A 24,652-nucleotide genomic window follows, 5' to 3' on the forward strand; every position below is an offset into this window, starting at 1 on the left:
GTAGCATCGGGCCAGCCCTGAGCCAGTGGGAGGTGTTGCCCGCGACTCCGTTCTCAGTGGACCTGAACATTTTAATGACCTTAATGACACAATATGGCTCCATTGTTCATTGATTTTCTGAAACACTGAATCATTTTCACTTTTAGCCTCAACCACCTCTCAGCCAATTAAGGCCTGTTACGTTCATTATCTGCTGAAAAGTGCTACTTCATCTGTGTACAAGAGTTCTATTTTGCTGTGAGATGCTGTATATACAAAGTATTATTATTTTTATTATGACTGTCGTTATGATTAGGGGCCCAACTCCAGAAACTCTGCTACTGGCTAGGGGGAAGGCACGTTATCTTCCCTTCTCTAATGTCTCAGAAAAAGAATTGTCAAGAACATGATAAATCTGTCAAATATACACGAAATAAATCATGTACATTGTAAACCAACAGCCTCAGTTCTATTTATTCTGATAGAGTGTATAAATTACACATTTTTATTAAGATAAAAATAACTCCCCACCATGTCCAAATAATCTAGGTCCTCCTTCTCCCCCACAGCCCTGACACTGGGCGATGCCACCCCTGTAACAAATACCATCCTTCACTAGAGATGAGTGGAAGACATTCTTTTCCTGAGAGTTAAACCAATAACCAAGTATTTCTGTGTGTCTTTAAGGTGTATAATTTCCCCAATTCAATTTCAAGTGAGCGAAGGGAAAAGGCATACTTACCATCTTCTGTACAAAAATAAAGTCTTTGCTGTAAGTGGCTAGTGCTTTGTTAAACAGTTTTCTTTCTAGGGAGGTCCACTTGTCTGAGCCTACAACAAAACAAATGTAAGAACAGAGCACAGTTCTCCTTGTCGGTGCTGGCTTACTTCGTTAAGTTCCAAAAACACAACTGGTTAGCAAGTGATATTAATACATATGCAACTCCCAACTCCCGTTTGAACAAAAAAAATCAACGTAGTGTAACGGTTAGCAACCCTGACACCTGGGTTCAAATCCCAGCTAGGGCCTTGGCCTTGCCAAGTTACTGAACCCAAGGCTCAGTTTTGTTACCTACAAATGGGAACAATTCTAATTGCCCTCGGCTTTTGCGATCTTTGGGAAGGTTAAAGAAGATAATCCACAAGAAGGCTTAGCTTAGTAACTGGAAAACAGTGAGTGCTCAACACGTGGTGGCTACAGTTTCTATGCAATTATGATGTTCACGGGTGCAAGCATTCATGCAGCATGTGCTCCTTGAAATGTGGCAGTTTTGGCCATCTCCACCCTCAAGATGCTCACCATCTAGTGGGGAGACAAACCGGGAGGCCACGGTGTTCAAAGTGATGGCTGAGATTCTGAGGTAGAGGTCATGTACCAACGGGGCACAAAGAAGGAGCAGCATCACGCTCGGGTGAGGGCCAGGCTTCCAGGCAGAGAAAACACCTGAGCTGAGTTTTAAAGGACCCCAAGAAGCAATTCAGGCAAGGAGGAGATGGAAGGGAATTCTGGGGAGGAAAAGGGGCTGAGGCAAAAGTGAGAGGCAAGAGTAAGATGTTGCATCCATTCATTCATTCAACAGGTATTTTTAGGTGTCTACTACATGCAAGACGCTGAGCTAGGAAAAAAAAAAAACAAAGCACAAAAACCCTAGCATCTCTAAGTGCTTACTGTGTGCCAGGTTCTAAGCACTTCACAGACATTAGTTATTTGGCTCCATCAATAACCCTGCAAGATCACTGTTACCCATTTTACAGATAAGGAAACGGGGGTGCTCAGAGAATGAGCAGTAATCCAGTAGGGTTCAACTACAGGCTTCTGACAAAGAGAAAGCAGATGCGGCTGGAGAGGTGAGCGGGACCAGCCCCTGAGAGAGCTGCAGACCGATGAGGAAGAGGCCCCCGCAGTGCTGAGCTGATGCATCTGCCTTGGGGGCTGAACTTGATTTTCACAATCTTTTTCCCTCCATAAATGAGAAAGCAGGATGTGCAGATGATCACGCCGAGTGGTACTGGCTTGTGTTGCATAAGAAATGAGGCTTATTCCTAAGATAAGTCCTATTTCTGGGGGCTCCAGGGAAGGCTCGTCCCTGTGGCTGTTTTGCAGAAAACTTGGCTTCATTTTTCTGGTTTTTTGAATTTGCCACATCTCTGATTCTTTGGATGGTGCATGGCTGGGCCTTTGACTTTGACATTCCTCCACTTCTCAGAGCTATAATCCCCCAAACTGCAGTACTTTCCCTCCTAACCAGAATAAGCCCAGGATTTCCATTTTGCTATGGTTGACTGATGAAGCTGAAATTGCAGGAAATCTGAATTGTTCCTTCCCTTGGAAGGTTCAGCCAAAATTAGTGAATCAGGTTCCTGGAGAGAATGTGTGAGTCAGTGACAGAAACTCAGATTTCTGAAATAAACACCTTCCCTGTGTGACTTGGTGATAGGTCCTCAAGCCAAGAGCCTCTGGCTCCAGACTCAGAATATGCTCTGCAGGGTTGGGCTGGCTCAGACATCTAAAGCACAGGGCCACCACTGCCTGATTTCTTTGGTTTGTAAAGTTATCTTTACTTCCGGAAGGAAAGCAGCTTTTTGATTAATCCCCAGCAGAAAGAAGCATCTTCCACAAGTTCTGGAGGCTGGGACATATCCGGTTGTGCAACTGTCACAACAGGAAGGAGAAGAGAGTTTGAGTGTTGGAGAAGTTTTGCTGGAGTGGACATGAACAGAGGAGGTTAGTGGGATTTGGGGTTCTGGAATGGTTCCATCAGTGTTCCTCAAATTCAGTCTAATATTCAAGGCCATGGGGTCCCAGCTCCCATACGCTCCCCTTGCTCAGGAGCAAAGGTAGAAAGAGACAGAAAGGATTAACCAACAGTTTAGCTGAATGGCCAAAGAGCAGTCAAGGTTCTTTTTAGATATCCATCAAAATAGCCAAGAGGTAATAGGAATCAGAAACACAATGATGGAGGGGGTGCCTGAGTAGCTTGGTCGGTTAAGTGTCCGACTTCAGCTCAGGTCACGATCTCACAGTTCGTGAGTTTGAGCCCCATATCGGGCTCTCTGCTGTCAGCACGGAGCCCACTTAGGGTCCTCTTTCCCCACCCTTCTCTCTGCTCCTCCCTTGCTGGTTTTCTCTCTCTCTCTCTCTCTCTCTCTCTCTCAAAATCAATAAACTTAAAAGATATATAATGGTGGAAGAGGATCATGATGGGGACATGTCACAGCAGCTGTCCCTGGATAAGCTACCCCACTGCAGGTCCAGAGCCCGTGCAGGTCCAGAGCCCGTGCAGCTCTCGGTTGCAGCTCAGATGGGGAATCACCCAACTAGATCAAGAAGAATCCTTTCTGCTCTCAGCCAGACTATACATCTCTTAGAGTTAGAGTGCCTCTAAGACCTGGTGGGATACTAACAGGGCCACGCAGCCTTCTCAGGCCAGCACCCAGTCTCTATGGTGGACACACTTCCTTCCACACCACACCACACCACACCACACCACGAGTGGAGTCATCATGTGATTACTGCCCAAGCAGCAGTGTTACATGACCAGGTCTACTTTTAATGTTCTGTTCATTTTTAAGAGAGAGAGAGAGAGAGAGAGAGAGAAGGGGAGGGGCAGAGAGGGGGACACAGAATCTGAAGCAGGCTCCAGGCTCTGAGCTGCCAGCACAGAGCCCGATGCAGGGCTTGAACCCATGAACCGTGAGATCATGACCTGAGCCGACGTTGGACGCTTAACAGACTAAGCCACCCAGGTGCCCTGCCCAGATCTACTTTTAGGAAGCAAATCCCTGCATGCCCCCAAATGGCTCGCCAGCTGCAACTCCACAGAACATGAAGTTGCTTCCTGGCCCATCTGTTATGGGGGACCCCAAGCCTCATGGAGGAAGGGAATTAGTCTTGCTGACTCCTCGGTGGTTTTTAGGGCTGCTGCTCTGTGATGGGCTCTTCGGTCTCCCCCACCCAAGCGCTCGTTCTATTCCACCAGCCCTGGCTTGGAAGCGGGCTGCACTTTCCCACTCTGAGGGCCGCAGGGGCCAGGCAGAAAGAGACGGCTCCTCTAAGTAGTCCTCGGGGCTGCGCTTGAGTGCGCAACATAGCGCTGTGTACGGGTGTCTGTCCAGCAAGGGCGTCTGTGAAGTGAGAGGCAGAGGCAGGGCCAGACAAGCAAGTCCATTCTCACACTCACACGAGAGCGGGCTCCGTCTTCATGACCTCCTGATCACGAGACTGCCCATGGAGCCGGGAATCCACCCTTGCCAAAGCCTGGGAACACCGGAGTATGCTTTTCTCAGATAAGGTCACTGTGGTGTGATAAAAAGGGGTGGCTTTAGTCAGGGGACCACAGGTTGCAAATCTGGTTCTGCCACTCACGGTTCCTGCAGCCACAGGCAAACGTACTCAACTTCTCTGGGTCTCGGTTTCCTCTTATGTGACTGGGGCTGCAGCGTCCAGTCCTAAATAGGTGCAGAATGAATGCCACCGGCCACTTGGAGAGGAGATTCCAAGTCAGCTCACGGCTACGGGACACGCACTGTCCCCTGCTGGCATGCATTAGTGGCACTGGTGAAGACTGTGGGTCCTTGCTGGTATTCTTTGTTCTGTGGACGTGTAATCCCACAGCCTTACTCGGCTGCCAGGCACTCCCGGTCCCTGAATTCCTTCTGTAATCCTGTCAAGGAAAGGCTCAGGCGTCTCATTCCTGGAGTCTCTGACGGGAGCACTTTTCTTATTTGTAGACAAGGTTCTAAGCCAGCCTTCGCTGGATACCGTGTCTTGGGCAAAGCCCAGGATAAAATGCGAAACGGAGGCAGGGAGCTGCCTCTAAGCCTCCCCTTGCTCTGCCCTTTCTTCCTCTTCAGGATCCCTGCTGTCCAGTCAGCATGCACACAGGGTCAGTGGGTTGACATTCCCCCAGCACATTTGTACTACCTGGGGATTCCTGGCTATCGGGCTGTTATCAGCAGGGGTCCCTAACAAGCCGATTAAGGCTAATTACAAGGGGTCTAATTAACTGAGGAAACTGGTGCTGAACAGTATCCAGAGGAAAAATATTCTGAACTCCAGTTGCTGGGAAACAGGCTCTGGACTGTGGCTAAATTTGGGGCGATCTATAGCGAACCCGGGCAATTAAAAGGAGAACTGGAGGGGTGAGAGCATCGGGCACAGAATCTTCTAAAGAGGGCCCTTCTGTCATCCTCCCGAGACTTAAAAAACTTTTGTGATGGTGCTCTTATTGTACATACACAAGGAAGACGTGTTCACTGCAGGAAAAGGATTGTTTTTAAATCAGATCTTCGGGTCGAGCGTCCAACTCTTGGTTGCAGCTCAGGTCATGATCTCACGGTTCCTGGGATCGAGCCCCACGTCCAGCTCTGTGCTGAGAGCGTGGGGCCTGCTTGGGATTCTCTCACTCTCTGTCCCCCGCCTCAAAATAAATAAATAAATAAAAACTTAAAACAATTTTAAAAATTAAATCAAATCAGATCTTCATTTCTGTGAAAGGTTTTCTGCGGTGGGTAAAAAGGATGAATGATTTTTCGGGGGTGGAGGGTGTAGTTGGCTGACCCCAAAGAGCCCCCCGGAGGCAGAAGGAAGGGAGGCCTCCATCCGAATCCAGACCTCAAGCTTGTCCACTGCCTCTTTCTTTGTAAGAGTTGTGTCAGGCAAAGCCGGCAAGTAGTATCAGGTTCTGTCCTTGAGGTGACCACTCTCCAGCCAGAGACATGAGCTAAGAATGCCTGGAAAATGACATTACAGCTGTGTTTCTTGCAAAGTGTTCTCTTGAGTACGTAATTCTGTCTTCTCGTCAAACTGGGCAGCTTCCAAGACTGCAAACAGGCCTTCCCCGACTGAGCGGGTGTTTCCTCAAGGCATCCTGCAAGTCTGGAGTCGGGAGTTGGGTCGGTGTTTGGGGCCCACCTGGGCTGTGTGGGAGCCAGACAGTGGCCTCTTTTGCACTCTTACCAGGAAGCCTAAGGCCAGTGTCCACACCCATCTGCAAGAATGACCAGTTCGATGGAAAAACCAAGGATGCACCAAGCCCCTTAATCACAACCAGGCGTCTTCCTCACCCTGATTCCCCGATGCTCAAGCCGTCCCCACCCAATCCAACTGCTGACAGGGAGAGCCTCTGCAAACTGCTACCCACACATGGGTGGAGGGTGCTGAGAGAGGGCTGGGCCCGGTGCTCGGGTGTGGATTAGTGTGCGGGAGCCCCCGCAACAGCACCTTCCTCCACGGATCTTGTACAGGGCTCTCCTGGCCTCGGCAAGCAGTCTCCCGATTCGGGTGAGCTGCCCACCCACACTGGAGTCTCTCCTGGGCCCCAGCACTGGTCACTTTTTCCTTTTCTTACTGAATGGCTTGAGATGGGATGGGAGAAGTCAGGAGTGAAGTAAGGGAAGTGATTTTCACAGGCCTGGGTCTCTGTCTCTCCCAAACTTGTAGCCTCTGTCCCCAGGCTCAGTCGTTCTGCCTTGCCTCCAGGGCGGGGAGTTGGGATGGGGTGACACTGGCCATAGCTATGGAGCCGAAGTGAAAGGCGATCCAGAAGACAGTATCTGGGTGATGCTGACTTGACCTGACAGAGTCCTACTAGAGAGCAACCCTACAGGGCTTGGTACAAAGGTCAAGGCAGGACGGGGCCATGGGGATGGGATTCACTCACACCCTGGAACCAAATCGAAGGAAGGAGGTAGTGGCTGGTAACTAGGGGTATCCTCTGGGGCCTCTGGAAGGAGGCCTTCCTCTGGAAGGAAACTATTAAGGGATGGAGTCAGGCCAGACTTTAGAGACCGGTGACCTCTGACCTTTTGGCTCATAAGTTCTACAAGATTCTCTGGGTCTCAGTCTGCGATCACTTCCTGGAGAAGGCAGATGTCTGGCAGATACAGGTGAGTTCCTTTTTCTTGAGGACACACAGCTAGTGGAATACCAACCCTTCATACCTCAGCTCCACCTCTGTTGCCCCTAGTTGTCAAAAGATTCCAGGAGGCAACAGAGGGTTTCCTGGTCTGCCTGTGGGGGAAGGAGGCCGTGGATGGGGAACACGTTAGCTAGGGACCCCAAAAGATCAGTAATCTTAGCAGAGCTGAGGGGCTTCCAGTTTCAAAATTCTTACTATTATCTTAGTGTTTTTGTTTTGTTTTGTTCACGGGTTGGGGGTGGCCTCTAGTCCGTAGCTTTCCAAATTTTATTATGTCATGACACACATAAAACAATGTAATGCTTGCTTAGTACGCTGGGGAGAACTGGAGGGGATTTGGGTCTCAGATGAGGTTGCTCACAGCTGGAGCTGCCCCAGCCCAGAGGTGACGGCCATCCCGGTCACCCTGAGGGCTGAGGGCAGTCGCAGCAGATGGTTGGGAAGCTCCCTGTCATCAACCATCTCGCCCACTATATAAAGAAGCTTGAGACAGGCTCCAGGAGGCTGGAGAGCCTGTCAGGGTTTAATGGGCAGCAGATGACGCTGGGAATTAAGAGGATTGAATTGTTTCCATGGCAGATTAGAGACAACTCCCACATCTTCCTACCCACACTTGGGGCAGACACCAGGCAGGAAATGATGGAGACAATATTAAGAAACTGGCTCATTTAGGCCCCAATTAAATGATGGATTTCTTATCCGTGTGTCCATTTTGTGCTTGTCTAGTTCCAGTAGCGGCCTGTGTGCTGACAGTGATCCACAGGCGGACATCCAGGGCTGTCTGTGCTCAGGTGGGTGGCTTCTGAGGCCACTCCCCGCTTCGATGACAGGCAGGAAGGCCGGCTCACGGGAGAAGCACATTGAGTGAGGCAAAAGGTGGTGGGCATAGGTGGCTGGGGGGCAGGGGCAGGCCCATCAAGAATGTGCTGGTATGTAAAGCAGCCCTCACCTTAGGCCACATCTGGCCACTGGGACCAAGGACTAGAAAAGGTATGACTAGGTCCCCAAGCCCACTTAAGGACTTAGCACCTAACTATGCAGGGTCTGGCCAAAGCTCTAAAGGAACCTTCAAATGATTATCAAGGGAGTATTAGAGGATTCAGCCCCCTCTGAAATAGAGAACCCAGGCAGGTTCGTGGAGACCCCCGGAATGGATGGGTCTACCAGATACCGGAAATTAAGATGTGGACTTCAGCTTCGTTTTGTCACCGCAGGCCCCCCAGCCATCTGTTGCCTTCTCTCCTCACGATTCTCACTACACTCAACTCTCAAACGTGTTTTCTCCTTCCCCTGTTATTGGTGATGCCATCATTAACCCATACCCTCAGAGGACACACTCCGTATATGTGCCTGTAATGTGCGTATTACCTGTACCTGCATACACACGTGCATATGCACGCACGTGTGTGCACATGTACCGTATATGCATATTTATAGTAGCTTTCTCCTGCCACGAGTGTGATCTGTTATTGAACGACTGCTTCCTCCTCAGACCCCCAAACTACATGAGGCAGGACTCTGTCTATATCTGTCATAGTCACTGTTTCATCTTAGCACTTAGCACAGTTTCTCGTACACAGCAAACAATAATTAATAGATGACTAACAAGAGCTACTAGAACGTGCCATGCATTGCGCTACACCTACTATCTCTAACTGTCACAAAAAATGCTACAAGGGACGCAGTAGGAGCCCCATTTCATGGGCGAGGAAGCCAAGGTTCCAGAAGGCAAGATGTGAACCCACGTCTACAGATTCCAAAGCTGAGGGGCTGCTGAGTGTGGTTGTCTCCGTGCTGTCCCCTCTGTGGTTCCTTTCCCCAGTACACCAGTCTCACCGCCCACGTGCAGGCACTGACCACTATCACCCAGCCCTTGGCACAACCACGCGGGGCCAAGCCTAGACAAACAGCCAACAGACACAGCTGTCCCGCCAGCAGCGTCCCAGGGGGCCTTGAGCTCACGAGTGGCGATTAGGACAGGACTGGTCTATCTTATTATTAAAAAGCGACACCACCACACATGCAAAGAGCCCGCTCTCAGGAAGCAATGGGGCACAAGGCTCCTGGCGACCTACCGGCATAGTGGTAATTTGCTAAAGGATGACATTTTAACCTGACTGGCTTCCGCAGCAGCAGCATTTCCAGAGCAGCCTGCAGACCCATGGGAGAGAAAAGGCGAAAGTCAGTAACGGGGCTGTGTGTCCTAGGAAGGCCATTACCTAAGAGGGAAAAGGAGTCAGCATTGCAGAGGCAGGAGCTGGGGTGCCAGAAGGAAACCCAGAGGGAGACTCCCCTGAGGCTCCCTTTCAGGCCAGCGCCCCACAGGGCTCACCACTCGAACATCTCCCCCAGCCCGTGCCTGCGGCCAGTTGGTCATGTCAGAAAAAAATACAGGCGGTGGTCGAGACCCCGCTCCCTCCTTGGTGAAGGCCCTGGCCTCTGAGAGGTGGTGGGGCCTCCTCTGAATGGAGACTGAATCTCGGGGGAGAGGCTCCACAGAAATGAGTGGGTGGTTTGGAACTGTTTTTGCAGAAAAATCATGTTTCAATTACAACTTAACATAAACAGTTTTATTAGTAATAACTGTACTACACACTGTCTTTCCAGAGAAGCCTAGAAATATGCCTCCTTTAGCCTTGTTGACTTTTTAAAAAAATGGTGCACATCGAGTTGGACAGTAGATGGGTTAGGGGCAGAGCCAAGGTCTACAATCTTGCTTCTCTAAGTGTGGTCTGTGGACCAGCAGCACAGGCATCTCCCCTCGGAGCTGGTCACAAATGCAGAACCTTGGGCCCTGCCCTGAGAATTGCTGAATAAGAGTCTGCATTTTAACAAGATGACCCAAGTCATTTGTGTGCACGTGGAAAGTTCAAGTAGTGCTTTACTGCCACACTTAGCTTAAAGGATTAAGGAGAGTTCTCTAACATTCTAGAAAATCCTCGAAGGCTACCAATAATCTCAAGAGAAGACAGGACTGGGACATTTGTTTACTTGCACACTTTCATAAAATCAAGAAGGAGGAGGCTAGATCTGGTACGAAAACGCTGTGTTTACTAAAGGGGAAACAGGTTAGTGACGGAGTGCTCTTGCCAGGAATCCGGGGGTGGGGGAGCAGGCAAACAGCTCTGGATCCTAGGAAAATGGCACCAAAGTGCTGGTTTGGGGACACCAAAGACCTGTGCGAAAGGGGGAAGAATGACACCAGTTGGTGCACAGGCGACATTTCACTTTGGTTAGGGGAGAAAACAGTTCTATGAACACCAAACTGGCTGACTCCATAGGAGGGAAGAAGAATCAGCAGGGCATAATAGGTCACGTCTTGTTTCAGTAAGGCTTTCTACCTCCCATCACCGGAGGCCAGTTTTCTGATGGGAATTATAAGACTGCTGAAACGAAATTCTCATTTCTCTAGACAGATGTGACCATAATTATTACTTAGGAACAGATGTCTAAGCAGAAGTCCAACCGCAGGTCCCCCCCGAAGGCTTTAAGTCCTCACCTACTCAACGAGCTAAGGAACATGGTGGCATGTTGACTGGTCATGATCTTAGCAACTGGTTTTATGGTATGTGGGACAACACAAACTCAGGAAAATACTTTCCAGAATTCTGACACGAAGAATGTTAACTGTGAACCCTCTTTCCACGGTTCCTTACCATCACATCACCTTTGGCCTCGAAGAGAGAGTGCAAAGCAAATTCAGAATTGGTCCCTCCACCAGGCAACGCACTCGAACAGCATAAATTCAGGAGATTCTCCACTGATGGGAACAATGAGAAGTCACTGCATCAGAGACAGCTCAGTCTCATGGACAAACAGAACGATCCTGGAGTCAGAGACCCCTGCAAGAGGATCAAGCCTTTCCCACCCACTTCTTCCCATGGGCCAATACCTCTTTGCTGGAGGTCATGGTTTTCCAGCTCTGGCCAGGGCTTCCATACCAGTGTGGCCTTGTGTGTGTCCCGGGCCAAGGCGGAGACATCCTGAAGTTCTGGGATCTCTGCTTGGAACCTCAAGCCAATGTTGATGCGTCTTTAATGACAAGAAGGAAAACAACAGAGTGGTCTTCAATCTGAGCTCAAGAGCAATTGTCAGGAACTTGAAAAAGAAGGAAACCAATTCCTTCTGCAGGAAGAATGCAGGGGCATTTCCTCACTGTGTGATCCTAAGATTCCAGGCATGGCCTTTTCACCGGGATGAGGAACAGCTTTAAGATCGGGAAGAGATACTGCAGGGAGCAGGGGAGAAGCCCGCCTGGATCGTCACAGCATGCTGTAACTGAGACAGGGAGGGTGCTAATTGCAAGGCAACAGCTGCCCAGAGTATGGCCGATGGCACCATTTAACCAGGAAAAATGGAACAAATACAATGTGCTGGTGACATCTGTTATCCCTCTCACACCACTTTCACCTAAATTATCCCATGTGAATCTCACAAACGCCTGTGAGGTAAGCAAGGCAGTGACAATTATTCCCACTTAATAGGTGAGTTAACTAAAGCCTAGAAAGGTTAACTTGATCAAGGTCAAGTAACAAAATGGGGTTGGAACTCCGGTTTTCTGATTCCTGACTCAGTGTATTCACCATGCCACCGCCTGGTACGTTCTGTGCTCATCTATGAAAACAGCACCTTTCTCTTCCATTATACCCCCCACCACCCACCCCACAACTTAAGTACTCAACAAGCCTGTTTGGACGACCAGCCAAAAATCTTAGGGAGGGGATGGGAAAGCAAGGGCATTTGGATGGAGCCTTGTAGAGAGCTGGGCACCCTGAGAGGGCTGCCTCAATGTCACTGGGGATGTGCAAGCATGTGGCCACAACCCAACTGGCTCATACAGCCGGAGATAGAGACACGAGGTTCAGAGCTAGTGAATACAGGGCTTCATGCTTTTATTATGCAGTTAGTCTTTGGCAAAAGCCTTGAAACACCAGTACTTGAGAAACAGCATGATCCTATAATTTCTACAACTTCTCATTAAGTGGTACTTCTCAAAGTTCCTTATCCTTGGGGTGCCTGGGTGGCTGAGTCGGTTGAACAGCTCAGGTCATGATCTCGTGGTTTGTGGGTCCAGGCCCGCATCGGGCTCTGTGCTGACAGTGCAGAGCCTGCCTGGGATTCTCTCTGCCCATCTCTCTCTCTCTCTCTCAAAATAAATAAATAAATAAATAAACTTAAAAAAAAAAAAAAAGTTCCTCATCCTCAGTCAGTTGAGCATCTGATTCTTGATTTCAGCTCAGGTCATGATCCCAGGGTCACGGGATCAAGTCCTGTGTCTGGCTTCTCGCTGATCATGGAGCCTGCTTAAGATTCTCTCACTCTGCTCCTCCCGCTTGTGCACACACGCACACACTCTCTCTCTAAAACAAAAAATAAAAAATAAAAAAAACTGGGGGGTGCCTGGGTGGCTCAGTCGGTTAAAGGTCCAACTTCAGCTCGGGTCATAATCTTGCGGTTCATGGGTTTGAGCCCCACATCGGGCTCTGCTGACAACTCAGAGTCTGGAGACTGCTTCAGACTCTGTGTCGTCCTCTCTCTGCCCTTCCCCTGCTCACACCCTGACTCTCCCTCTCTCAAAAATAAATAAACATTAAAAATAAAATTGGCTTTTTCTTACGGTTCAACATCAATGGACCCGGTCTCTCTCTCTCTCTCTCTCAAAAATAAATAAACATTAAGGGCACCTGGGTGGCTCCGTCGGTTAAGCTTCCGACTTCAGCTCAGGTCATGATCCTGCGGTCCGTGGGTTCGAGCCCCGCATCGGGCTCTGTGCAGACAGCTCAGAGCCTGGAGCCTATTTCAGATTCTGTGTCTCCCTCTCTCTCTCTGCCCCTCCCCTGCTCATGCTCTGTCTCTCTGTCTCAGAAATAAATAAACGTCAAAAAAATTAAAAAAAAAAAAAAAGCATTAAAAATAAAATTGGCTTTTTCTTACGGTTCAACATCAATGGTCTGCTCTCCAGGCCCTGGGGTGACTGTCACGTTGCTGCCATCAATGCTGTCTGAAGCACAAAACCAGAGTAACGGTCAACAAGAAATGGTACCGAAGAGACTGAAGCAAATGAGCAGCGACCTAAACAGTCATACTGGGACCCCTCTCGCGCCCAACCCATGCCAGAGTTACCCCCTGCAGTTTCCAAGGAACTGGCTGGTGTGTGGTGTTAAATGGCTTAGGGTTACTCATTTCTCACACAGGGTAGGAAGCCAGCGGCCCCACTCTGGTCTGCCAAGCTCACTGTTTCTAGGAAGCCATTCACACCCTAGAAAGACATACTGGCTACCGGGCTCTCGGTGCTTGATCTTTACACAGCATGTTCAGAAAATGCGGAAGCCTGGCCTTGCAAATACTACCTAACCCCATTCGTAGATCTACTTAGTACAATGATGCGGGGGTGCCTCAGACGATTATCCACGGCACAGGCTCAGGCAGCGTGTGCACACTTGAACCACCCGCTTAGGCCAAAGAGACCGTAATCACGGCTTTGGGGTCTCCCCAGCTGGACTGGGATTGCCTCGAGGGTAAGCACCGCACACTTATTCTACCTCTGGCACCCGGCCCAGGGCGTGCTGCATGGAGCGGGGCCACGGCAAAAGCTGGTGGGGTACATGCGCCCCCACGGCAGGATGGGAGCCCCTCCCGCAGCGGCGAGGACCCGGCAGGGCCAGGCCCCGAGGGGCGGCGGGGACTCACTGGAGCGGCACAGCAGCACCCGCGGCGTGGGCGTCAGGGGCGTGAGGGGCAGCTGAGGGTGGGCGCCGGGGCCGTGGCCCGAGATGAGGACGTTGCTGAAGAGCCCCGAGCCCTGGCGCACCGGGCTCAGCATGGGCGGGGGCGTGTAGGGGGGCAGCTCGTGGGCGGGGTCCAGGAGCAGGTGCTCCCCGAGGACGCGCGGGGAGCGCAGCTGGCTCTGGTAGAGGGTGGCGCCCGAGTAGGAGGCGGCGGCGGGGTTGGCGGGGTAGGAGGGCGGTGGCGGGATGAAGAGCGGCTCGGGCCGGTGCCGGAACTTCTTCTTCTCCGGCAACGTCCTGAGGGGTTCCTCGGCTTTGGCCGGGGCCGGCTGATGCTTCTTGGGAATTTCCTGGAACGGAAAGAATGGGCCCGTTCGAACACTCAGGCCTTCCCCGCAGGCCGTTTCCACAGGTTGAGGGAAGGGGACCCTCCGCGCTAACGGGGGGCTGCCTGTCCACTTGTCCGCCGTCCCCCCTCCCCCGCATCCCCTCCCTTGAAAAGCAGCCCCATCCGTTTCCCACAGGGCGAGTTCCGTGGCTTGACCGGGGAGAAAACTCTGGGTTGGGAGGAAATCCCTAATGTCTGGGGATGGGGGTGGTAGGAATGGTGGGTGGGCAAGAAAGAATAAATTCACATTCTTTATTGCTTATCACTGCATTCCCATCTGGTGAGCGGAATCCAGCCTGAGTGGGCCCTTTAATTCCCCACCGCTCCCAGGGGACAGACATCGGGGACAGATAACACATGTTCTGAGAAGGGGACAAGAATAATCCACGCAGGGAAGCTGGGCAGAGGCTGCGGCGAGGGGCACAGGCCTAACCAAGGCTCCCAGGGCCAGTGACCCACACACCAGGCTCTCCTGCGAGGTAACGAGCTGAGGGAGAGCCATCTATGGTCTTTAAGGCCCTCTGCTCTCCTAAAAATGGATTTGGTCGAGCTCCCCCCTCACCACCCCTCACTATGCTCCCAGGCCTGGTAGCTCATTTGCAGCAAGCCTTTCTCCTGTGTTGCTTCCTGTCAGCAGCGTTCGTTTATTTTATGGCAGCGGCACCAAGCATAGTCTGGAAGGAAGATCTGCCACGTGGATACATATATACTAATAAGTAAACATATGCACACAAATAGATAAGCAGGGCATGCCAAAGCCAAACAGAAACAGACGTGGGTTGTGTGCCAGCATCGGCCCAGAAGAACCCAGAGCTGGGTGTGGCTGGGGAGGCCACGCAGTGGGGTTGGGAGAGGCAGTGGGGATACCTGCAGAAAAGTTCTGGACAGTCTGTGGCACCCTCCCAGGCCCTGCAGGCCAGTGCCTGTCACAGCTGTAGTTCCTGGCAATTCCTGTGTCTAGGGTAGCATCTGAGTAGGAGGCAGCAAGGGGTGATGGGAAGGGCTGGCCATGGTCATGTGACCAGCTGCCTCCAGGCCATTGACATGCTCCAGTCACCCCTCAGCTCTGGGCTCCCACTGCCACCCCTCCTGTTTGTCCCTTAGTTTCACTGTCTTCGGGAGTGCTATCCCAGCCCCTGGGAAGGAAGTCCAGAGAAACTGAGAGGTGAGGAAAGAAGAGGGGGCAGAGCCCCGCCCCCCTCCGGCTCAGCCTCCCAGCTCACCCCCAGGGGGGGCTCTCCTTAGGCCAGAGTGCCACAACCTGTCTCCTCTCCCCACCAGAGGGCTCCTCACCATCTAAGGCTGAGGCGGAGAAAGAGGTCTGAGGAGAATGGGGAGAGGACATCTATGCCCCCCAAGTTGGGAAGCAATCCTAAGGCTTTATATATCCTGATCCTGGGTAACTGATGAGGCCATCTGAGCACATGCAGACCTTGCATGACTTCAACCCTGCACCGGAATCCAGACCTCTGATCACAGGGTCAAAGGTCCCTTTTGGGCTCCCTCTACTTGAGCCTCTGGTCCTGTCACTCCAACTCTCAACTCCAGGCAAGGCTCTGAGAACCTGGGCAAGAGAAGCCACCCAGAATGTCAGACCTGGATGTCACTTGACAGGAAGCATTTGCAGGGTTCCACTTCCACCAATCTATTCAGACTCTGGAGGCGGGACCACTCACAGAGGTTTTAAAAGCTCCCCCAGAACAGGGAGATGATGAGTCCAAACCCAAGCTCAGGGGGGAAACCCAGGCTCCGTGAGGGGGAGGGTTTCATTTGCCTGCATCCCCAGCTGGCTAGTAGCAGAGTGGGGATTAGAACTCAGGGGTCCTCCCGAGATATTTTAATTTCTTTAAGTCAAGTGTCAGGACCTTGCTTGTGTTCACTCAATCCCAGCTACATGCTTCTTCTTCAGCGTATCTCCTTACTCATGAGTTCTCTCTCACCTTTTCCACACAGCCAGCTCCATCAATGCCTTTAAAACCCTGCTCAGAACTGTCCTCATGGTGATCTGCTGAGCAAACTCATACCAAACTCCCTCGCACCTCCCCAGCCCCCTGGTTACTTTAGCTGCCCAGGGGTGCTCCCGTCCAGCCACATGCAGGGGATCACGGTTTCTTCTCTGCCCTGGCTTTTCTCTCACTGTCTGAATTGGAGCAGGGGGTGCTGCGTGGGGCTCTGATCCCCATGTGACTAGGCATCTTACTGTGTCCAGCTTCAGGCTGACACTTCTCTAGGGGTAGCAACCGTGTCCCTCCTACCAAATCAGGAACTTCCCTGGGCAAAGGGGGAGCCCGGCTCTGTCATTTCATCTTTCTGCCTGTTGCTGGCCTCCAAGTCCTTCTGGTTTATGAGAACCCTCACCCCCAGAGGCTCCCCATTAGCTTCTCCTCTTCTGAGGCCTTGGTATTACACAGAGAACAAAGAATATTCTTTCTGGCCCTTTCTAGTTCTCTTCATTATTCTCCCTACCCCTATTATGGCCCAACCTCCACCCTCATGCCACCTGGGATCCCAGCAGCCACCTCTTCTCTGAGGACAAATGTGACCCAGCATACACAAGTCTGATGTTGTCAACCATGTGGGTTACAGATTCCCTAGGGGAGGGAAAAAGGGAAGAAGGAAGGAAGAGAGAAAGAACGAAGGAGGGAGAGAAGGAAGGAAGTTGGGGGGGGGAAGAGATCGAATGAGAGCGAGAGAGAGAGAGACGGAGACAGAGATCTCTGCCCCAGAGCCACGCTAAGCTGCTTGGGTGAAGCAATTGGAATTTGAGAGAGAAGGAGAATTTAACAGTGAGCGAGAAACACAAATCTCTTTGCTTTCCTGGGATTGGGGGTGGGTGCCTTTCAGTGGAATTATTTTGGGAACCTTAGTAAATATCTTCCCAGGATATTTATGCAGGTGTGATACCGAAAATATCAAGCATCTGGTTAGGCTGGCCATCAGAACGGATGCCAGGGCTGCTGTGTGGAGGTTCTGTTGTGCCAGGGGTTACATCTTTGACTTCTGAATTTGAGGAGGCTCGAAGATCTCGAAGGAGGAGCCAGGGCCCTGAGCAACAGCTTTTTATTACTTGGGATAGTATTTCTGTATTTTAATAGCTGTGATTACCAGCTGAGTTATCATCTTTGTTTTAATCTTGGAACCCTTTCGGGTCTCTCAGAATCTAACCCAGACAATTCGCCTGGTAGAGTAACAGACAATTTGCCTGGGTAGCAGCCAGTGTGGACAAAGATGGGATTCCCAAGGCAGCCATGATTGCGGGGGCGGGGGGTGGTGCTCAACCTGAGAGGCCAAGCCACATTGGAGCTCAGGCAAGTGACCCTGGAAGAGCTGCCCCATCTCCAGGAAAGCAAAGGGATGTTCCCACCCCAGACGGGCGGGGCAGGGCAGCAACTCACAGCAGGCGGGTGGGGGGCAGCCCCTTGGGGTGAGTGTGGGGGAGAAAGGGTCATCCTCACGAGCACGGGCATCTCGTCGTCCGACATCGAGCTGGCTGGCTTGTCTCTGGTGGAGGGGGCGGCAACGATGCTGTTGGCGAAGCCCTGAGAGCCTGGCTTGGGCGGGAGAAGCTTGACAGGGACAGACACGGGCATGACCATAGGCGTGAGGCTTTCTGCCTCGGGAGGGAGCTGCGGTGGCGGCGGAGGCGGAGGCAGTGGCGGCTGGGGCTGAGGCGGCAGGGCCTTCTCTCCTTCCTCCTACACAGACAATAAAGGCTTTGATCCTGGGCTGAGAGCAGCCTTCCCAAGGGGGTGGGGGGGATGCACTTTGCCTTTTTCGAAATGTTTTAGTACATCATGCGTGGGTGACAGAGAACCACTGCAGGGTGGTGCACTCAGGATGCAAGGCCCTGAGTCCCTTGCTCAAGTGATGCCAGTTGGCAGTGGACAAGGCCATGCAATTCTATTTTCTACATTTAAAAAATCTAGACTGTTATCACTCGCATAATTAAAACAGATATTAAACATCTGTTGTCACTGCTTTTAAAGAAAAGAATATGGACTGGTGATCAGGCACAAAACAGAACACATAAGCTCTTGTGTAGGACCTTTTAATTCTATGGGCCTCAGTTTACTCATCTGGCAAATGGAAGACAAAGCTCTTTTATCTGGTATGGTCAGGCAATGGAAGTGACCTGGGTGGGCCAAAATTTTGGAGAACAGAGAGTTAATCCCACAGACTTAAATTCAGATCAATAATATCCAAAGAATTTAAGAAATTCTTCATCGGATTTTAATCTAACTCTAAAACCGCACGGATAGTTCACCACATGGATATCCTCCCTGGATACTCCTGAGCGTATTTAAAGACCTTCCATTGCTACAGCCTAACGCTAGTGTGCACTAATGAATAGAAAATGCTGGCTGAGAGCCTGAAGGTCACGTTAGCTTTCCCGGGGCCATTGGCTACTAATTTGGAAGGCCCAAGAGAACGCTGGTCTTGGGTGCTTCAAGCAGCAGAAGTTAAAAATCTACATGTTTTCTTTTGCTGTCTTTTCTAGGAGGTGGGGAGACTGGGATCTCCTAAAAAAGACTTCTAGTCCCTCTGATTTTGACCCTTGTTCATGGAACTGGTGCAAGCGGGGTCTGTTTGACCTGGCCGGCTCCTAGCGTCAAAGCTTAAGCACTCCCGTCAGGGAAGGACTGTGCCTCCCCAGGTACCCGCGTGGGGTTCACATCACTCTCTGTCTGACAGCAGCAAAGCAAAGCAAGCAGCACATGGCCTGGGAAGGGCTGGGGGGCTGGCTCCTGCTAACCTGTTTGAGGCTGGGGGAGGCTCTCATTCCCCCGTGGGACCGCATGTGGCCATTCAGGGCAGGCAGGCTCTTGAATTCCTTCAGGCAGATGGAGCACGTCAATTTGTTCTTGGCATCAAACTGCTCCCCAAACACTCCTTTTGGTTGGCCACTGCTCAAGGGTAGGGCCAAACGAAGAGGACACACACGTTGAGAAAGAGGAAGAACGACTTATCACAAGACCTCACACCCCACAATGAACCCATTTCATTTATCTAGTGCTCCCAGGGCCCCACGTGTACTGTCCCAAACTAAGCCAAATTTACAGAAGGAAAACTGAGGCTCAAGAGTGGGAAAGGGCTTGCTCAAAACCGTGCAAGAGTTGAACAAAACCTGCTTCGTTCTAGGCCGTCAAGTGCTGGGTTTTTTCCTCCTCTGACCAATCACCTTTCTAGGGTCAGCTTGGGCCGCCTATTCCAGAAGCCTTCCCTTAGAGACACGTGTCTAAGTCCTCTGGTTCAGGCTCCAGACTTAGCAGTTTCTCAGGTTCTGGAACAGTATTTACCATGCCCATGATGAGGGGAGCAAGTCTGTACTATTCACTGCTGCGTTCTCAAAGCTTAGCTCTATGCCCAGCACATGGTAGGTACTCACTAAATACTGACCGAATGAACAGTGGACAGAACATGGCCTTTGAGTCCATCCCAGCATTGCCACTTACTTGCCATACAACTCTAAGCTCTCTGAGCCTGTTTTCTCTTCTGTAAAGTCATAGTAATAAAGCTAACAATGGCGGAGTGCTTACTATGTGCTAGGCACATGGTAATCCTACCTACCCTCACTGAGTGGCTTTATCACACAAAATATAGAGTGCCTACCACATGGTAAGTGCTCAAACACAATAGTTGCTATTATTATTCCTACAAACCTCTTTGAGTAATTGACTTGGAAAATGAATCTCGAGAGACAATCCCGGAAAACCTCCCAGTCTCCCCAAATGCCCACATGCCTCGTTGCATCAATCCTACCTTGACTCGGGGGACCCTGGCTGGGCTCTGCCATCAGGTAGATGCATCTAATTTTGAGCCATGCACGACACCGGAAGAAAAAAGAAAGAGAAAAAAGTGTGTTTTTGATGGAAGGAGTCTTTGAGCTGAGGGACCCCCAGGGTCTGCGCTTCTAGAATGCTTCCTGAGCTCACAGGGGCCAGCAGTTCATGTCTGGATGCTGGGTGCACCTGACACTTCTTTCCCTTGCTTTCCCCAGCCCCGCAACGCAGGACCATGCCCATTCCGGGAGCCGCCACCAGCCACCAGCCCATCAGGACTGTCCCCCACCTTGTTCCTTCCTGTTCTCCCTGTCCACCACTCTGTGCACAGACAGGCTCCATTCCCAAGAGAGATATGGAACAGAGAGCTGGATGACACAGCAGCATGCCCGGAGGCCGCCTGCTGGTCAGGTCAGCTTTGGCCATGTCACCTTATTCTTATATTCAGAAAGGCTCTCAGTTACCACTGGGCCTGAGTGCCAAACAAGACAGGGTCAAGGGAAGTTCATCTCCAGCCTCCAACCTCCATCAGAGCCCTCTCTCCACCTATCCTGGTCCCATTCAAGGCTCCCTTCTCCTGTGAACCTGTTGTCACATGGGTGTAGCATCTGGAACATACCAAGGCATGAGTAGTGCCCAGCACACAGGGGGCCGTTTTACGGCAAATCCATTTGGGAAACTATCAAAGGTTAGCAACAGCGGCCCACAGGCCTGCAGACAGTTTTTGTTTGGCTAGACCGATTTGAAAAGTCCTGAATAAGAATGCCAAGAGATGGGGCATTTGTCCTCCAGGCCAGCACAGCTGGCGCCATCCCTGATGGTCTCCTGACAAGTCATTTTGCTTACTCAGTTTAACTGCCTGGATCCTGAGGGCGGCTAAGATTTTCATCTCTGAAGCTACAGGAGGTATTCCCTCTGGGACATTCACAGCGCACATGGGCCTGTTAAAGGCTCTGAGAAGCCCCTCAGCACTACAACTTGACTCACTTTAAGAACCCCCCCACCCCTGCCGCCACATTTATTCATCTGGAGAACCCATCCCCCCAGCCATATCTATTAAACGTTCTATGGTAGTTCTCTTCAGAGCGATATACTTTGAGCAATGCTGTCATAACGTGGTCTCCTTCCCAAAGGGGAAACAATTTCACAAGGAATTCCCTGAGGATTCAGATCGAAGGGGGCCAGACACCCCTGCTGGATTATCCCTGGACCCTTGACTCAGGCCTTGACTGCTACATACATCATCCGGGACCTCCCGTGGTATTTTGGCCACCTCTGTCACAAGGACTGAGTTGAAATTGATTTTGTATTCCACATGCCTGGCCTGGATCTCACCTGGCACACGTAGGTTAACGTTCGTGGGGTAATAAAAAAAGAACAAAAGGCCCTGGAGTGGCGGCAGAGAGGACGGGGCTCCGCACACACTCAGCCCTGGCTGGCCCTGCAGCACCCCGAGATACCAAGAGAAACTCCCCCCATGGGAATACCTGGGGCCACAGGGCACTGGGAGACAGCTGCTGGTGCTGAGGCCCCATATTGTTGAGGTGGATCCCGCCGGGGGACAGGAGTGGCCGATGAGGGAGGGCACTGCTGAGCCGGCTCAGGTCCGAGCTGGCCGGGTCTCCCATTCCTGCCTCAGGAGGCCCCAGGTCGCCGTGGGAGCTCAGCATGGCCGGGGCCTGCCTGTCGCTTGGGTAAGTCTTGGGCTGACCGTCCTCGCGCTGCTGGTGCTGGGGCAGGTGGCTCTGTGGGCAGAGGGGGTGGCTGTAGGGCTGCTGGGGCTCCTGGTAGTAGTACTGGGGCATGGAGCCCAGCTGAATCAGCTGGACGGCGTGCGCCTGCTCTGGGGCGTACGGGTGGGGGTCCCTGTGATAAGAAGGGGGCTGTAGGTGCATCTGCTGCTGCTGCTGCTGCTGCTGCTCTTGCAAGTGCTGCATCACGGGCTGGGATGGGTAATACTGAGGTATCTGCATGGAACCCTGCCGCTGCTGTAGCTGCAGCTGCTGCTGCGGCTGCTGAGGCTGTGCTGGGCGAATCTGCTGCTGCTGTTGCTGCTGCTGCTGCTGCTGCATTTCTTGCATGGCCATCTGCTGCTGCCCGGCTTGCTGCTGTTGCGGCTGCGGGTAATACTGGTGCTGTTGCATCTGTGGCACGTGCTGGGACAGCATCTGTGGGGCCTGCAGTGGCTGTCCGCCTTGCACTGGCATCTGCGCCAGTGGCTGCTGGTAGTCATAATACAGATGCCCTTGGCTAGGGTGCGGCCCTACCTGGAGAGTTGATTTAGACAGCCCGCCAGCGAAACCAGGGTGAGCCTGCTGGGGCACCTGCTGGTAGCGAGAAGAAATAGCCGGTACTGGGGGCTCCACGGGTTTCTGGGCCAGCAACTGGCGGAGGGCACTGTCAGGGCCTCCGTCCATCACTGCCGACTGGGTGTGCAGCACCTGGGCCATATTGTTGACCTGAATTCGCAGGTTCTGGTTGGCGAACACCTGGGTGAAGGAGTCTAGCTTGTGCAGGACACCGCTGGTGAGTTTCTGGGTCCGGATCTCGCTGGCCTGGGAGTAGGTATATTGGTAGCCATCGGTGGCCTCAGCCTGGGCCGGTGTCCCCCACATCATGTTTGAGTTGGTCAGGCCGCCACGGAGCTGGACGTGGTTTCCGGGTCCTGTATGACTTCCCCACCCTCCCTGCCTCGAGGTATCTACTTGGCCAAGGTTTTTGGAACCAACAGGCAAGCCTAGACCATCCCGAGTATCTTGAGGGAAGTGGGGGGAGATGGGCGATGCCTGAGGGGCATCCATTCCAGCCCCGGCGACTGTATTCCCATAGTTGTGGTTCAGCCCGCCGTGGATGCCAAGTGGTGGCTGTTGGTAGAAAAGGTTCTCACCGCTGTGGGCCACGTGATTGGTCTTGTATAGTTGCTGATCCCCCATGGCGCCTGCCTTGGTCGTGAACGTCCAGCCACAAAACCATAAAAAAAGGTCAATGAGACAAACCCAAAAGGACTGAAACCCTGAGAAGCTGAGAGGAGGCGTCCACACTATTCCACGGCTGACATGTCTGTGGACGTGGTTGCAGCCAGATGTTCCTGTTGGCCTGTACCACTCATGTGCAGAGCGGGGGGTTTTACATCCTCACCCGGGCTGAGGTATGGACCAAACACCACCGTGGCGAAGAGATGACGCTCACACCTGCAAGACAAGATGCAAAGCACAGGACAGGATTTACTTGGATGCTCTGCGAGAGCAATTACATCTACCACGACCAGTTACAGAATTAAATACAAAACAGGAGACTTGATTAGAAATAGCCTGTTTCATACACTGCACACCCTTTACACTAATTCTGCAGATCTGGACCCCCATGTGAGACATGAACTCTCTTCCTTTCAAGCCATTGCTCAATGGCTCATTAGTTTATTGATCTGTTAATTCATTGTTTTGCTCACTGATTAATTCATCCATTCTTCTGGGACTCGGCTGTTGAAAGCCTAGCACTATCCTAGGACCTGCAGGGGATAGGAAGAAGTTTAGGACACTTCATTTATCAACTTCTCCGCCCAGCAGACACTTACTGGACACCTACTAAGCGTAAAGCACAATGCCAAGAAATGATTAGGACGTGGGCCAGCTCTTGAGACGCTTATGGTTAGAAAAGGTGATGATAGGTCACATGAATAAGTATGATACAAGGAGAAAAGAGATGCATGTAATAAAAAGGTAAAAATAACAGATATGGGGGGGGGGCGCCTGGGTGGCTCAGTTGGTTAAGCGTCTGACTTCAGCTCAGGTCATGATCTCCCAGTTCACGAGTTCGAGCCCCGCGTCAGGCTCTGTGCTGACAGCTCGGAGCCTGGAGCCTGCTTCGGATTCTGTGTCTCTCTTTCTCTCTGCCCCGCGCCCCGCTCGCACTCTGTCTCTCTCTCAAAAATAAACATTTAAAAAAATTAAAAAAAAAATAACAGATATGGGAACATAGACTAGAAAGCTTATGCTGGATACGAAACAGAACTGGATACATTTCCAAGGAGGAGTACTGCACATGCCAGTCTGCCTGTTAGCTCAACACAGTTCCCCACTTTCTGAGGTTCCTGCTCAGGGAAACATGTAGGCGCAGTGATGACCTGGCACGAAAAAGCCACGGTGGGACAAGTCTTAGGAACATGAACTAGGGAATTTGGAGAGACTGGTCTAGTCCGGTGTGAGTCTCACAGGTTCTATAGGGGACTTCTCTTTTTCTTTTTTTCAAAATAATTATTTTGGGGAGAGCACAAATGGGGGGGAAGGGCAGAGGATCCGTAGTGGGCTCTACGCTGACAGACTGACAGCAGAGCTCGATGTGGGGCTCGGACTCATGACCTGTGAAGTCAATGACCTGAGCTGAAATCAGATGCTTAACTGACTGAGCCACTCAGGTGCCCCCCTGCCCTTTTTAAAAAAATGTTTTAGGGGACTTCTAGCTGGAATATGTAAACCCCTGGCAAGACACGAAGACCTTCAAGCACTACACTGCAATCAAAGTTTGTTTGTTTTTTAACTTTTATTTGAGAGAAAGAGTGTGTGCAAGTGGGGGAGGGGCGGGGGGAGAGAGAGAGAGAGAGAGAGAGAGAGAGAGAGAGAGAGAGAGACAGAGCACAAGCAGGGGAGGAACAGAGAGAGAAGGAGACACAGAATCTGAAACAGGTTCCAGGCTCCGAGCTGTCAGCACAGAGCCTGATGAAGGGCTTGAACTCACGAACTGTGAGATCATGAGCCAAAGTCAGACCCTTAACTGACTGAGCCCCCCAGGCACCCCGATAGAGAGAGTATCTTAAGCAGGCTCCACGGCATAGGTCTTGATCCCACGACCCTGGGATCA

General features: G+C 51.6%; 1 protein-coding gene across 12 annotated transcripts in view; it reads right to left on the reverse strand.

Moving 5' to 3' along the window:
- TRERF1 (transcriptional regulating factor 1) overlaps nucleotides 1-24,652 on the reverse strand; it is a 212,400-nt gene that overhangs the window by 17,336 nt on the left and 170,412 nt on the right. For 8 of the 12 annotated variants that reach the window (XM_086706859.1, XM_086706856.1, XM_086706862.1 and 5 more), the window contains 10 exons: nucleotides 21,283-22,986; nucleotides 19,776-19,822; nucleotides 18,769-18,919; nucleotides 17,411-17,710; nucleotides 13,590-13,977; nucleotides 12,834-12,900; nucleotides 10,792-10,931; nucleotides 10,556-10,659; nucleotides 8,975-9,050; nucleotides 722-810 (listed from right to left, as the gene is read on the reverse strand). In XM_086706859.1, coding sequence (XP_086562985.1) covers nucleotides 722-810; nucleotides 8,975-9,050; nucleotides 10,556-10,659; nucleotides 10,792-10,931; nucleotides 12,834-12,900; nucleotides 13,590-13,977; nucleotides 17,411-17,710; nucleotides 18,769-18,919; nucleotides 19,776-19,822; nucleotides 21,283-22,728 — 2,808 coding nt within the window. In that variant the 5' untranslated portion in view covers nucleotides 22,729-22,986. The remainder of the gene's footprint in view (nucleotides 1-721; nucleotides 811-8,974; nucleotides 9,051-10,555; nucleotides 10,660-10,791; nucleotides 10,932-12,833; nucleotides 12,901-13,589; nucleotides 13,978-17,410; nucleotides 17,711-18,768; nucleotides 18,920-19,775; nucleotides 19,823-21,282; nucleotides 22,987-24,652) is intronic. The other 4 variants (XM_086706865.1, XM_086706864.1, XM_086706867.1 and 1 more) reach the window with 2 other exon arrangements.

This window comes from Puma concolor, chromosome B2 (assembly GCF_028749965.1).
Source record: "Puma concolor isolate L17-30 chromosome B2, mPumCon1.1.hap2, whole genome shotgun sequence".
Taxonomy (NCBI): domain Eukaryota; kingdom Metazoa; phylum Chordata; class Mammalia; order Carnivora; family Felidae; genus Puma; species Puma concolor.